The 16,111-nt window shown below is 41.2% G+C and overlaps 1 protein-coding gene across 5 annotated transcripts in view; it reads left to right on the forward strand.

Moving 5' to 3' along the window:
• The first annotated feature begins 271 nt into the window (after positions 1–271).
• SOCS7 (suppressor of cytokine signaling 7) overlaps positions 272–16,111 on the forward strand; it is a 190,073-nt gene continuing 174,233 nt past the window's right edge. For 2 of the 5 annotated variants that reach the window (XR_011921318.1, XM_072414919.1), the window contains exon 1: positions 281–1,025. Coding sequence is in view for 4 of the 5 variants with exons in the window: in XM_072414919.1 (XP_072271020.1) it covers positions 457–1,025 (569 nt within the window). In the remaining variant the exon portion in view is untranslated. Of the gene's footprint in view, positions 1,026–16,111 lie in introns of all 5 variants that reach the window. The other 3 variants (XM_072414920.1, XM_072414916.1, XM_072414917.1) reach the window with 3 other exon arrangements.

Consider the following 16,111-nt stretch of genomic DNA (forward strand, 5'->3'; position numbering starts at 1 on the left):
TACCCATTATCTGATGCTCCTCTATGCAATAAACTGTACATTAGCTTCAGAAGTGTAGCTGGTTATAATTAAAAAAACGTGTTTTCCTTAAGTTTTTTGGTTAAGGCTCCTCAGCTGCCAGATTACCTAACTGACTGACAACTATGTAGCCATTAATGTCTGAATTCCTCATTAACTGAAGCCAGGGTGCAAAGCAGAGTTGGTATGCAGAATAGAAGCCGATCTTGACAACCTCCAATAATATGGCTGCTCACTGAGCCATGACTCCTTTACAGTATGTTCTACTTCCGGATTCATGTGTCCTATTGGACTGCATTCTCTACAGCTGTCAGTCTCCACACCGGATGTGGGGCTGCTTAGTATCGGAAACGGGCGGGCTCAGATGAGAGAGGCGCTGAAGCTCGGTGAGCGAAGTTGGGGGAGGCCGGGGCTGAGGCCTGCGAAAACACCAGGGATATGCGAGGGGCAGCAGTAGAAGAGGAGGCCGCGTCCTACCGGGAGCTAAGCAGGTTGCTTGGCTGCGGAGCGGATATAGCTGAGGAGGCCGCTCGACCCAGGCTTATGGTGTTCCGGAATACACTTCGAGGGGAAGAGCAGGTTTCATTAGAACCAGTGGCTGGAGGAAAATCTGTGACTGCAGGGTGTGCTGCTCAGCCGTCTGAATTGTGCCGCCACCGTAAAGCTGTGCATCCTGGTGAGGAAGGCTTGGAGCTTCAGCTAGGAGCCCTTGGCCTCCGGGGGGGTGGCTGCCCATGTGAAGAGACCAGCGATGCGCTGCTAGTACTGGAGGCGCCCGAGGCCCGGAGGCTAGAGGAAGAAGAGGACGGGGAGATTGGACAGGCAGGGGCGTCGGCCAGGAAGGGATCAGGGAGAAAGGGATCTTTTAGGATTCGCCTCTCTAGGATCTTTCGCACCAAAAGCTGCGCCGGAGCTGCATCAGCTATTGACAGAAGAGTCGGAGCGCTGGGAGGATCGGGTGGTAGCCTGACCGATATGTCTAGGGATAAGGAGCTAGAGCTTGGAAGGTGAGAAATATCTCTTTGCCTACGTTTGAGTTTATTTTTTATAATGTACTCAGTAGTGCCAAAGCACAATTTACTTTCCTGCAGTACGACCCGTATTGTTTCTATGAAAAGCAGTGAAGTTTGTACTCCTGTCTACTCCCAGCTGTTCGATTATTAGTACTTTTCTATTACCTTGTTATTATGCTTTATAATCTTTTTATTTTTTTAAAGCGCTGTGACATTGTTACAAGGGCTACATGCTACATTTGAATGCCAGGGCTAGGAATCTGACAGTTTCTATGCTGTGTGTCAATATGGGCAATGCAGGGACATCATTCTCACAGGCTAGGTATTGTCACCCAATTCTTTTTTTTAGTGCAAAGCATGGTTCTCCTAACTCCTCACCCCTCTAATTTACTGGGGTCAGAACAACTTTTTTTCTGTGGAACTCTAGTTCCGCTTTCAAAATAAGTGATCAGTCAGGGCTTTATTGCAGAAAGATACAGGCATGTCCCAACTGCAACAAAACATACATGCCTGATTGCTGTCCTGTCAAAACTGATTGAAATACTGTGTGCCTGTGCGCCATTCAGGACCAGCTGAGAATTGAAATTATGAGGAGGAGATGAAAAAAGATAGTAGCACCTGCTATGGATCAGGGGCAGGTTAGTGTGTCCAAAAAAGTTGTGATCGGGTAAGGTTATTTTATTGCAGAAGTGACATCCCCTGGTACTTCTGCAAATAAGGTTGCCTGGTCACAAGGATAAACTTTAAACTCTTTGCATTGTGTCTGTGCTCATGTAGTCACCAGGGCTGTGAAGTAGGTATAAAAAAAACAACCTTGGACTCAGACTCCTAATTTAATGTTACCACCCACTCCTTTAATTTAAATATGCTGATATATGCTAATATTCCATGGTTAAAACTAATTTTATCACTGCCAAAGCTCAGACATTTTAAGCTATATGAAGACGGAGTCTGCTTTTGGAAACAAGAACTCCCTGCCGGAAAGTTGACACTCTACCCAGTCTGTAACTGCCAGCATGTAACCCAGTAAACGTTATGCCTATTGTTTTAGGCTATCAAATTTAAAGTACTTGCAGATAAAGGTTGGTAAATAAAAACAGTAAAGGCAGGTGTCTGAAGCAAGCATGGGGTGATAACACCTCTGCGTTCTCACAAAGTTCTGTGTGCAGGGGACTTTTATGTATGTAGAATGCAATCCTTTTGTGTAACCCTGATTAAATTATATTAACACTAAGTAAACTTCTTTGTATTCTTTTTTTTTATGGGCAGAGTGTTTTATGTTCTAATGATGCTGTAGTAATGAGATTGTAAGGGGAGAATGTGCCCGACACTTGCACCTATATTTTCAGTTTTGTACCCCCACCTCTGAGAAATTGGGCTTTAAAGAAGAGAAGCAGACAGTAGTTTCATAGGTATAGATTTGTGACAGGTATGTATATATTTAGGGGCCCCACCCCAATGCTCCATGCTATGTTAGTGGCTCCGGGGTCCCCAATTTACATTTTCAATTTAGGACCCCTAGTTGCACCTTCCTTTGAAACAGCAACTGCAAAGTTCAATTTTCATAACTTTTTACATTTGTGATCCCCATATCTTAAAATTCTTTAAAGCTGAGGGGCTGAAATTGTAGTAACTAGTATCTATGAGGGTCCCCTGTGCACCGTGAAAATTACAGGTCATTGTGACATACAGTTTAGGATATATGGAGGTTTGTACAGACAGAGCTGTGAGGATGCAGAATATACACAGCTCTGGTAGTGGATACATTTCACCGGCAGATTTTTTTTTTTTTTAAATAGAAATCTGAGCTCATGCTATGAGATGGGGACGGAGCTGCCTGTGTCTCCTTCACATGAAGGCTGAACTGTGTGCTCACCCCTTTTCTGCTTTTAGGTACCCCGAGTCTCTTAGGATTACCGCTTTTTGCATGTAAAATCGACCCCGAGTCGGACTCGGGAATACAGCTAGGGGGGTTAAAGTGTACATAAACTCAGAATTTTCACTTTACATAAAAGGGTATACAACTCTTTTATGTAAGGTAGTAATTCTTTGTTTTTGTTTTTTTTTGTTTTTTGCAAAAACAAAAAAAAGAACCCACCACCCCCTCTAATTTTCGATCGCCTAGGCAATCAAGAATGAATGGGAGCGCAGAGCCTGCCGGGATACCTACGTCACGTATCTTGGGAGGCTCTTGGTTCCTCGGGGCTTAAGATGCTTGAGCATGCGCAGAAGGAGTCCTTTTCGTGAAAAGGGGAAAAAATGTTTCCCCCCATCTACGTCTCTCCTGATCGTAAGCCTGGGTCAGGTGAAGTAGGAAGAAGAACCCAGAAATGATTCTGCGATCATCCACCACTGTTGTCTTCCATAAACGTCCAGGTCTTTTGGCGTTGCTGAGTTCACCAATGTTTTATTTATTTCTCATCATGTACCAAACTGTAGATTTTGCCACTTCTAATATTGTAGCACTTTCTCGGATGGGTTTTTTCTGTTTTTGCAGCTTACGCATGGCTTGTTTCACCTGCATGGAGAGCTCCTTTGATGGCATGTTGTCTGTTCACAGCAAAATCTTTCATATACAAGCACCCTCCCCCCTCAAATCAACTCCAGGCCTTTTGTGTTAAAAAAAAAAAAAGCTGTAGTTCCCCACACTTTTATGCAATCTTTTTGTTCAACCCACTGAATTAAAGCTGAAAGAGTTTCATTTAAAATTATTGGGATAATCATTTCCATGGTGAAGAGAAACCCCTTCACAACAGCCAACCAAGTGAACAACACTCTCCAGGAGGTAGGTGTATTGATACCATAAAGAGAAGTGCATGAAAGTAAATACAGAGGGTGCACTGGAAGGTGCAAGCCACTCATAAGCCTCAAGAATAAAAAGGCTAGATTGGACTTTGCTCAAAAACATCTAAAAAAGCCAGCACAGTTTTGGAAAAACATTCTTTGGACAGATGAAACCAAAATCCACCTTTACCAGAATGATGGCAAGAAAAAAGTATGGAGAAGGCATGGAACAGCTCATGAACAGCTCAAGGCATGGAACAAAGCATACTACATCATCTGTAAAACATGGCGGAGGCAGTTTGATGGCTTGGGCGTGCATGGCTGCCAGTGGCACTGGGACACTAATGTTTATTGATGATGTGACACAGGACAGAAGCAGCCGAATGAATTCTGAGGTGTTCAGAAACATACTGTCTGCTCAAATCCAGCTAAATGCAGTCAGATTGATTTGGAGGCCTTTCATATTACAGATAGACAATGACCCAAATCATACAGCCAAAGAATCCCAGGAGTTTATTAAGACAAAAAAGTGGAATATTTGGTTTCTCATTTTTTTTTTTTCAATCTTTTTGTTCAACCCACTGAAAGTCTGCAATTCAACTGCATTTGAGTTGTTTCATTTAAAATTAATTATTGTAATGTACAAAACCAAAATTAGAAAAAAGTTGTCTCTGTCCAAATATTTATGGACCTAACTGTAGGTACAAACTATGCAAAAAACCCAAAAAACAAAAGGGTAAATTTATTTCTAAACCTTTTTACCCTTTTGTCTTATTATAATAGAGGTAAAAAACTCTTACAATATATCTCACACATACTGATGATTAATGCAAACTTAATTGTTGTTTTTTTGTTAAGCAAATCTTAATAAGACCTGTTTTTTTAATTATGCTAAGTTCATATTATTTGTACATTTTGACACTAACGTTACTGTAAACTAGCGTTTAATGCTCTCATATTTTATCATATCCCATAAATGTACCTAGATTGTATGTATCAAAGCGCACAAAACCCCTGTGGAAGCCTAATAAGGGTCAAATGCGTTGGGTAATGAATAAAGCTGCGGGCAACGAAATAACCCACCGTCTCTTCCGTCAACGATTATCCGTCTCGCTATGTATTCGAATATTAACAACTAAAAAACATACAATTGCTGTAGTAGGTGATCAATGTCTAGTTGAAATAATGTCCACAAATTTTAAGATGACGTTAACTGAGGTCCTGTACTGACTTGTTTTTTAGGCAATATACTCTTGTGTTTATATGTTTATTGACAATATACTTTAAATTTTCCAAAGCCCCCCTTTGTTCTCCTCTTTCTCCTTTTTTATTTTTTTGCTTAGTTTGTACCCCTCCCAAACAAGTGGCTTTACTCTGAGGTCCCATTTCATTGAAAAGGATCTTCAATATTTATTTCTATCAAATTTCTAGCAAATTTAGGAGTCCTTCATTTAGCAGCTAAGAAACATGTCTTTTGGAAACTATTCAAATAGAAATTGGGGCACGGTCAGAGAAGATTGCTCTTCTGATAATGGTGAATTGTAACTAAGAAAGTGAGTCATGTTTGAAAACTTACCCTTTCTTTGGGTAAGATTTATGAAATGTAGACTATGAAGTGTAGTTTTTATCAGAAAGGTGGTGGATTCTCCAAACATTATCTGGTGTGTTTGAAACAATTGTTTGTCACTTAAAAGGGGCAGACAGGAAGCACCCTTGGAGATGCCTTGGGCCAGGTTTTCAGCTAAATTAATGTTCTCCCCAGGATTTTTTTTCTGCCCTTTGCATAAACCTCCAGGTACTCCAGAAGAGATTTCGTAAAAGGTAAATGATTGTTATTGGGAAGGTGGACGTTTACAAATTCAACATGCAAGATTTGATCCTTCCATTCGACTTTAAGGACAAGACTTAGTGGGTAAAATGATCACCTGTCTATATTTGGAAGTTTGAGAGGGTCCATGACTAGCCAACTGAAAACTACAATTTATTACCAAATTTTTTTTTTGCTTGTGTACACAAGGAAAATGGCAGAGCTCAAATCCAAATTGCGAATATGATCCAACAGAGGTTGAAGACAGTGACGCATATATAAGGTATGCCCTGAAAGATAAAGTAGAAGCTGGATTCCTGCCCCATACAATTCAACAGCACTCATTTGCCTGGCCTTACCAGATATGTTTTCTTTCACAGTGTATAAATATAAAATAGAGTGTAAACCCTATAATGGGGCATGCTTTGGCAGGTTACCGGTCGAGGAACCAACACGGCAGACTCTATGTACCCGGTACAGTGCACTAGCAGTGTTTGGAGGATGGCCTAACAAGGTGTTTAATATGGCTGTTACTGTTCATGAAGGTTTGTTTCTTCAATGGCTTCAGGAATCTCACAAAGCCAAATGCTGTTGTGGCTTCAATTCTCAAAAACAAAGATTTGTATTTTAGATGTAGTAAATAATAATGACAATTAACCGAAAAAATAAAATCTTAATGCATGCCACAGCATAATGTATGATTTGTGGTAACAAGCATTCTTAACACTAAACTAAAGTGGAATTTCCAGAAAAAAAAATCAAACTTACCTTTACTTCCACAGAGCCCTGTCCATGTCATATTGGCCTTAAAAAAGAAAAAAATATATATGATGCATATAAAGTATGTAAAGGAAAAATTGTGATCATAGGTTGACTTTAAACGCACCCTAAAATATTCAAAAATAAAATGTTTTTAAAAAAATAACTTCAGTATTAGATGTAGTGGATCCTAATCACACTTAACAGAGAGAATAAAACAAAAATGTTTTTATAAGTCTTGGAAAAGGTTTATTGCTCCCCTCAATGTCGGGCTCGGAGACACAGAACCCCTAAGGGATATGTATTGTAGGATAGAGCCAGTAACATCCTGTTTTTTTCTAGAGCTTTTAGAGATGAGGGTGTTGTACTGCAGACTGTTACCAGGTTGTGGGCCTTGGGCAGAACAGTGCAGGCTACCAAATCAGTAAGCAAGAGAGTAGCCAATAATTACTGGGTTTGTGGCCTGTTAGAAATAGAGCTAGGGGTCTAGAACCAGAAAGTGACTGAGAGACACAGAAAGACATTGGAGGCATGGGTGACATGAGGATCACCGGAGAGACGGTCACTGGAACAGTGAGATGGGAAATGCACAAGGGAACAGCAACTGGACAACAAGGGGTTAGAACGGGAGCTAGACTGGAAAAAAACACAATCGGGCAACAGCTGAGTAGTAAAAGGTTCGCCAAAGTTTTAGGGCATGGCTGTAGTCTGAAGACGTGGCTTGAACACTGAGCGTTCTTTCTGTCTGAGCGAGGTAAATAGGCAGGCTATCTCCTGATTACCTGGGACAATGCTGACTGAAGTTTAAAAGCAGGCGTTCCCGGAATCAGAGCTGCCTACATGCCCATGGCAAAGGTGCCGGCACTTTGAGGAGGAAGTGAATGCGGCACACGACATATGTATTTCAATACTCTACCACCTCTATTGGATAAGTTAATGTCAAAAGACTGTAAACCAATATTGGATGTTGTAAATTTCAGACACTTTTAAAAATGGATACAGGACTTCCCAGGGGAAGCCTGCACAAGCAGCTGCATTTTACCTGTGCCATCTGCAGTATAGTACAAAAAGCAGATTGTAGACCTACACAAAGCTGGACTGGGCTAAAAGGCTATCTCCAACCAGCTTGGTAAGAAGGTGACAACAGTTGGCGCGATAAATCGCAAATGGAACAACCACAAAATAACTGTCAATTTCTCTTGGTCTAGTTTCACACTGTTTTCACTGAAATATGGTAGGAGTGTCACCTCTCTTGTTCTATAAACTGTTATTTTATTACCGGTCTCAGACAGTTCTTTTCTTTTAGCCTGTATGCTAAAAGTTCAGATGCTTGTTTTGACAGACTTAGGTCACGCAATAAATCAGTGAGCTCTTCTTTGGAGAACTGCTGGTTTGATGAAACACTTCCTTCATATTCACTTAAACTACTAACTCCTGGATTACACTCCAATCCCTGTATATCCCCTATGTCGTATACAGGAATATCAGGGAGTGTGCTGAACACTGGTAAGTGAACATCAGCACCATGCGGCACAGGTCGTCCTGCTGATTCCAAATCGGTATTCTCACTTGATTTTTCTTGTAACGATTGAAACCTTTTACATTCCAGTGTTCTCCCCAGCACCTTTTAGCAGGGCACACCACCCAGCATTTTTCCAGTAACCACCGGGCTGTTTTTGGGTGGTTACTGATGAGTTGACCACAATACCAGGGCTGCCACCCGCCTACAATTCCTTCCCACCCGGCTCAAAAAAATTCTGGGTTGAGCACTGCATTCACAGCACAAAAATAATCATTATGATGATTTTTAGGCTCTCGCCATACCATAGGTACACTAAACTTCAAACTTTTCAGTTTTCCATTTTTCCACTGACATAGACACTCCACACAAGTTTTGCATACCATATGGGGAGCCCAATACTTATCTTGGTCCACCAGTTTATTACTAAAATATGCAAAATATGCTTGTTTCACAAATTCTGTAATGCTGCTTCTTATTTTTTGCTAAAAATATTCACCACAAATGTAGCAAAATACATTAGGGTAATTTAAACAACTTCTTGAAGAACTATTTCTGTTTTTCTATTTTTTTTTTCCATAAAAAAAAAAGGAAAATGTATGCATAAAAAGAAGGCAACAAAAGTTTCATAAAAATGAACATTTAATAAATGTAAATATGTATGGTGTAAATAAAGATTGATAATAATTATACTGTGTTATTTGTTGTTGGTAAAATTGTCTGTTTTGGTTCCCGTTTCACAAGAACTAGAGCCAATTCAATAAAACTGATGTCATTTCTGGATTGAGCACACCTGAAATACACTAAATATATAGACAAATCCTTGGCAAGTGTTAAAAAAAATATTTTTTTGTTAAGCTGTGTTATTATTTTATTATACAGTATATAGCACCAACATATTATGCAGTGCTGTACAATAAATAAGGATTGCAAATGACAGACTCTGATAGTGACACAGGTGTATGAGAGGACCCTGCCAGAAAGAGCTTTGAAATGTAAGAGGTGGGGAAGCAGCATACAATAGGAGGGGGTATAAGGATTGGTGGGTGAGTAGTATGGGTTTTAAGAGACAGAAAAGGCAAGTTTGAAAAGATGGGTTTTGAGTGCTCTTTTAAAGGAACAGAAGGTAGGACTGAGCCGAATGGGATGTGGTAGACCATACCAGAGAGTGGAGGCAGCTCTAGAAAAGTCTTGGAGCCGTGCATGTGAGGAAGTCATTAGTAGGTCTTTGTAGCAACAATGAGAGTGGATGTATTTTTCTAGCAGGTCAGAAAGGTAAGTGGGACATTAACTGTGGAGGGATTTGAAGGCAAAGCACAGGAGCTTAAATTTGATTCTAAGGTGAAATTGAAGCTAAGGAGAAGTGCAAAGCGAGGCAGCAAAGAGTGGTGGCAGGGATAGATAAGTTTGGCTTCAGCATTTGTAATAAATTGTAGAGCAAGGAGGAGAATGTTACAGTAGTCCAGATGAGACATGGTAGAAGCGTGTAAGAGAAGTTTGGTAGTGGCTGGATACAGGTAGGGGTGAATTTTGGAGGTGTGCAGATGAAAGTGACAGGACCTGAAAATGTTCTGAATATGGGGTGTAAAAAAAGGGTAGAGAAAAGGAGAGGTAAGAATTGAAGGTGATGCCATAACCATGTGCCTGAGAGGAGGGATTAATACCAGGGCTGTTAACAGTTGGGAATATGTCAGGGAAAGATTTGAAATTTGCGTGGGGGGTGTGGTATGATGAGTTCTGTTTTATCCAGGTTGAGTTTTAGATATCTGTTGATTGACATCTTTTGATGACATGGCTGACAGGAAGCATGAAGCCCTGTCCAGGACTGAGGGAGACAAGTCAGGGTTGCACAGATAAACTTGAGTGTCATCAACATACAGATCGTACTGCAAACTAATGGAGGATATGAAATACTAAATAAGGAGGGGTACAGAGAAAAGAGAATCGTTCCAAGGACTGACCTTTGGGGAACACCAACAGGGAAGGGAGGAGAGTAGAAGAGGAGGTATTACCATTGAAAGGAATGTTCAGACAGGCAGGAAGCAAACCAAAAGAGAGCAGTGTCACTGATACCAATGGAGTTCATGATTTGGATTAGAAGAAAGTGGTCAATGATGTCAAAAGCAGAGGAAAGATGCTCAAGAGGAGAAACAAGAGGAGAAACAAGAAACAAGAGGAGAGAAAAGTTGCCTTGTGACTTATTTCTGAGGACATTCTGAGTGTCATTGGCTACATGAGTAGCTGGCTGTGTCAGTGGAATGGGCATCTCGAATGCCAGACTGAAGCAGGTGAAGAAGGGAATTGGTGTTCAGATAGTCAGCGAGTCTTATAGACACGGTGCTTAAAATTTTGGAAACATGGGAGAAGGTGGATCAGAAAGTAGCTAGAAGGTAGGGAGGGGTTTGGTAAGTGTTTCTTTAGGATAGGGAGAATGATTGCATGTTTGAAAGCTGAGAGATAGATACCAGTAAAAAGGGAAAGGTCGATTAGTTTAGTGTGGGGGCCAGGGTGGCGGGGCGGAATGAACTCTAGTAGATGAGAGAGAAGTGGGTCAAGTGGAGAGGAGATGAGCGAAGAACAGGGCTTAGGGAGGTTAGTGATGATTTACAAGTGGAAGGAGTGGATATGGTTGGAGTGGTATGGTGAGCAGAGACATCATGTCTGATTTTGACAATTTTATCTCTGAAGTAGGTGGCTATATCTTGGGCAGAGAAAGTAGATGTGAGGGAAGTAGGTGTGGGGTTTAGCAGGAGGTCACTTGTTGGGAAAAGGCTGCAAGGGTTGGAAGCTTGAGAGGATATGATAGAGAAACATTTTGCTAGGCAATATTGAGTTTAGTGTTAAGGTTGTAGCTTGGCTTTGTAGTCCATGAAGTCAGAGCAGAGGCCAGATTTCCTGCATTTGTGCTCAGCTGCACAAACAGTCTTTAAATATTTGGTGTGATTGTTGTGCCAAGGTCAGGGGTTAGCAGAGGGTGGACCGGAGGATCTGTGCCTGTGTTTTTACAACCCACCTCACATCTCTCTGCAGCCAGCAGCAGCCCTGTTCAGAAATCCTGTCTGCAGGTCACTTTCTGCTCTGAGTCATGTGATTTCATGAGTGGTGCCCCTATACCCCAGAGAATTGGAAGCACTTCATTTGCTGGCAGAAGTGCGAACACCACCTGAGCTGCCTCTGCTCCCGCACTCCCTCTGGTGGTGGGTTCTCTTACCTGTGGGTCATGTGATTTCCTTCTGCCTTATAACTTCCTTTTAAAAGGATATCTCTGGCAACAAGAAGTTACCTGAACAAGGAGTTTATCTAGGCTCTGTTGCAGGTTCCTGCTATTCCTGCTTGTGTCTCCAGCTACTGATTTTCTGTGTACCGACTCTGGCTTTAATCTTTGACTACTCCTGCTTGTAATATAAAAAAAACATTTTTTATCCCATTTTTGTACATGTATTTAATAACGCCAATGTATGAGTGGTGAGATGTCACATGACTCACTTCAAAATTTCTTATTACTAGGTAAAGTCCTGAGTATGTCCAGCCAATTTTTTTTCAGTTGAGTGCTGTAGGATAACCTCTAATAATTAAACATTTTCATTGTACATGTAAATGTACATGTGTACAATATACATAATAAAAAGATACAGGGGCATGAGAGTGAAGGTGCTAACAACATCACAATTTGGCTAAATCACATGGAAAAATGTGAATAAATAATCGGGTAAATAGATAAAGGAAAAATTACACATGCAGAGATTCAATAATGCATTCGCATCTGAGTATATAGATAATTTTGCAGAACTCAACAGTGACAATTTAGGCAATAGGGCTAAGCATAGATTGGTCATTTGGAGTCTCATACACCGCAGGATTATTGAGAAGTAACTTGTATGTGTACCAGGATGTCAATTGGAAAGATTGTATAATTCTGTGTTTTGTTAGTGAGGGAATATGATATATGAAGATATATGAAGATTTCCTTGTATTGGACTCAATCCAATTCAATCCAATACAGAATTATTTGAATTTCCCGCTGCTCTGTCCGCATGGACAGGCGCCCGCACCAACGTCAGATCTCGGCTCTTTACGTCGCGCCTGGAGATCAAAGGGAGAAGAGGTGTCCCCAGGACCTGCGGGAACCAGAAGGTCGCTGGGGGATGACAACGGAGGAAGGTAAGTGGGCTTTTTTTTTTTAGTTTAAAGCTACCCTGAGTGTGCGGAATTACCGCTTTTGGCACCTAAAATCTACCCCCTTTCACACTCAGAATTACTGCTATAGGGGTTAATCTACTCCATTAGAAATACAAACTTGAGCTTATCAAGAAACAGACTGTGGGTAGGAGGGCTGGGGGACAACCAGTTGTGGATTATTGCTTTCTTTGCAACCAGGGAAATAATAGGAGTTTTCTGCCTCCTCCCTAGCCTGGGAGCCCTGCATGTTTAGAGATCCCAAAATGGTCAATTCTGGTGTACAGGAGATGTAACGTACAAGAAAATTGAGAGTACTGTGAGACCGAGCGCCAAAAATATATCCTTGGGCAGATTCACAATGAATGGAACAGGTCCTAATCCTGTTCTCCACACTTAAAACATTGGAAGGGAGGGATCAGACCCATGCAAAATGCTCTCTATAGATATTTTTTTTATTTGTATAAATAGTAGACAAGTTTTAAAGCCTTTTCCCTATACATAGCTGCTGTGATGGATGACTAGGCTGTGGAAAGGTCAGACAATATATCAGAAGGTGATTTTTGTGGGAAGTGTGAGGTCCAAATACTCAGACCAGATCCAGGGGTTGCATAGCCCAAAAAAATCTGAAGTTTATGATTAAACACACAGATCGCTTTTTTGACTGGGTTTGGTAATGAGAATAACCAGTCCACCGATTTGGACCAGTCTGCATCTGAGAGACTCTGGAGTATGCGAGAGACGTATGATCTCAGTAGTAAATAGACAGAGCACCTTCAAGGAAAGACAATTCCGTAATTGCCTCTTCAAAACAAAGGTTTATGGGTAGATGGATTGATCAATGCTTTCACAGTGAGGCCCGTATAGACCAGCCATGATACATGGGATGAAAACCTCACAGGTTTGGAAAAGTCTGAGTTTCCCCAGAACAGCAGAAAAAGGGTAGAGTGACTGATCAAATTAGACAAAGAACAGATTCTATCCCATGTCTGCCATCCAGAAAGCAATAGCGGATTTGTTTTGACCTTAGTGGGAAGACCCTCCTTTTTCACATGGATGATATATGATAGATTTAAAAAGGGGATACACTGTTGTTCTAGATCAGTGTTAGCATACATTCAGGTTTTATGGAGCCAATCTCTGACATATCTGGATATAGCGGCCAAATTGTATAACTCAATGTCTGAAAAGTTCAGACCATCAGCTCTGCCTCCCCTCCAGACATTTTTGCGAAAAATGCCATAAATAGTTGTCTTTTTCCTTCATAACACAGGAGGAAGCGTTTGGAGGAGATGCAGGAGTTTGGGAAAAATACCCATATTAATTATACCTACTTTCTCAAGATAAGAAAGGGAGAGGTTAAACCACCTATGCAACAGATTTCTAATTGTCTCAAATACAGGTAGGACATTAGCCCTATATAATTTGTGTGGATTTTTCATGGTCTTAACACCCAGATAAGGTAAATTTTCCTTACACCACACAAACGGATACAGTATACCAATTAGGTTTTGTAAATCTGGAGAGATACAGAACTCTTGACTTGTCTAGTGACACAAAGCCGCAGGGCAGGATGGTGGACCTTCTGTGTCATCAGCTCAGTTGGCAGGGATTTGCTTGGCGCACATAGTCTAAGCAGATGCCCAGTGTTCGAAATAGCCTCTGGAGGTGAGGATGTTATGCTTTGGGCAACTGCCAGTTTGCTGCCCCCATGCAGGCAGAGGCAGGTGGCTGCTGACAGGCAGGAACAAAGTGTGGTGCCAGAACAAGAGACAGAAAGTAAACAAGCCAAAAGTCAGGGCAGGCCGGGGTCCATACTCGAACAATTAGAAACAGGAGACACACGCTGGAACAACGGGAACCTGGGTGTTGGGCCAAAGGAACTCCTTGCTCAGGCAGCTTCCTGTTGCTGGTCACTTCCTGTGATGGTCATGTGATATATTGGACAATGTGACCCGCAGACATCCTAACCCACCACCAGAGGGAGTGCTGGAAAGGAGACTGTTTAGGTCCTGTTTGCATCTTTGCCAGCAGATGAAGTGCGTCTGCGGAACACTGTAGTCCTCTGAGGCAAAGGGGCAGCTGACAGAATCATATGACCTGGACCAGGAAGTAAGCAGGAAACCCTGAGCAGAGCTGGTGCTGGCAGCAGGGGAATGCAAGGTGGGTGACACTAAGGAGGGCACAGATCTCCTGGTCCTGTGGGGATCTGTGACAACTAAATTGAGTAACCTCAAACTGCTCCATATTGTTTAATCAGATCATGGTTGAGGGGTAGACTTGGGATTTGTTATTTACGTTATGTAAGAGAATGAGAGGAAAGAAAGAAAATACAGGCTTTTGTGGGGCCAGGTAAGTATTTGATAAAAGATTAAACTTTATTCATATTAATCAACCTAAAAGCTAGACAGGGACCGCCTATGCTAGCCCTAGCTTAACATAAGAGTGCTGTTCTAGCGTCAAACGCTTAGACATATAAAATTTTAGCAATATTAGTGCATGCAAAAGTTGTATTTCCCTGCCTGACGGGTTTTGCCCCGTGGGGCTTCCTGAGGGGGTTGGGAGATCGTAATTGCCCTCTATTTGGATGTCTGCCAGCGGTCTGCTACGATATCAACTTCCATCTCCTAAAATAAAAATTCGGGTCTTCACAACAACAAAATCTACCCCCCCCCCTTTTTTTTTACTTTCCATCGACCTGAACATTATGGTTCACTTATAAGAACCTACCAGCAGACTTCAATATATCCATCTCCCGAGCGTATTTCTCCCCTAATATCTGATATCAAAGAGTCAATCCAGAGGAACAATTGATTTTATCTCTTGTTTTCCACTTGAGGAATGATAGGCACTATTTGGCTGCTTCCCAATTTCAAAGTTTCAGCAATCCAATTACAATCTCCCAGTTGGTGTTTTGTAAGAATTGAAGGTTCACATTTCTGTAGCCTATCCGACTTAAGCTTCGCCAGAATCTTGTAATCATTATTCAGTAATGAAATAGGTCTACAGAAAGAGACCAAATCTGTGTCTTTACCTTCTTTTGAGATTAATTTAGTGTACACATTATTGAAATCAGGGAAGGGGGTATTGTGAGTCAGAATAGGTGTTATACACTTACATAGTAATTGAAGTTTGAAAAAAGACACGTCTATCAAGTTCAACCACAAGGAAAATAAAGATATCCTAGATATAAAACCCAATGGACATAGTTGATCCAGAGTGAGGCAAAAAAAAAAAAAAAACCCCAGTTATAGATTGTTCCAACGGGGAAAAAATTCTATCTTGATTCCATGAGGCAATCGAATAATCCCTCGATCAACAGTCTGGTATCTTTACTTTGAAGCTTTATTATTTGTTATATTGTGTGCTTTTAGAAAAGCATCTTGCATTTGCAGTAGTTGCTAAATCTGCCTTCTGGGGGTGCCTATTCCACATTTTCACTGACCTTACAGTGATAAATGCCTTTCTTACTCGGAGCCTAAACTTCCTTTCCTCCAGATGCAAAGAGTGCCCCCTTGTCCTTTGTAACTGTCTTAAAGTGAATAGTTGGGAAAAGAGTTCTGTATTTGGACCATTTATTTAATTATACAGGGTAATCATATCACCCCCTAAATGTATCTTCTCAAGGGAGAATAGATTTTTTTTTAGCTAATCTCTCCTCATTACTGAGTTCCTCCATTCATTTTATTAGTTTAGTTGCCCTCACTCTTTCCAATTCCAATGTTCTTTTTTTGAACTGGTGCCCAAAACTGGGCTGCATATTCCAGATGTGGTCTGACCTATACTTTTTGTACAGGGGCAGCATTATGTCTTGATCTCTGCAGTCGATTTCTCTTATAAAACAAGAAAGTACTTTGCTAGCTTTAGATATTGCAGCTTGGCATTGCGTGCTAATATAAGGTCTATGATCTACCAGAACCCCCCAGATCCTTTTCTGTTTCTGACTCCCCAAATGTATTCCCCCTAGACAGTAGGAAGCATGCAAGTGCAGAACTTTACATTTCTTAATATTAAATATAATTTGCCACATGACTC

This window comes from Pyxicephalus adspersus, chromosome 6, assembly GCF_032062135.1.
Source record: "Pyxicephalus adspersus chromosome 6, UCB_Pads_2.0, whole genome shotgun sequence".
Classification (NCBI taxonomy): domain Eukaryota; kingdom Metazoa; phylum Chordata; class Amphibia; order Anura; family Pyxicephalidae; genus Pyxicephalus; species Pyxicephalus adspersus.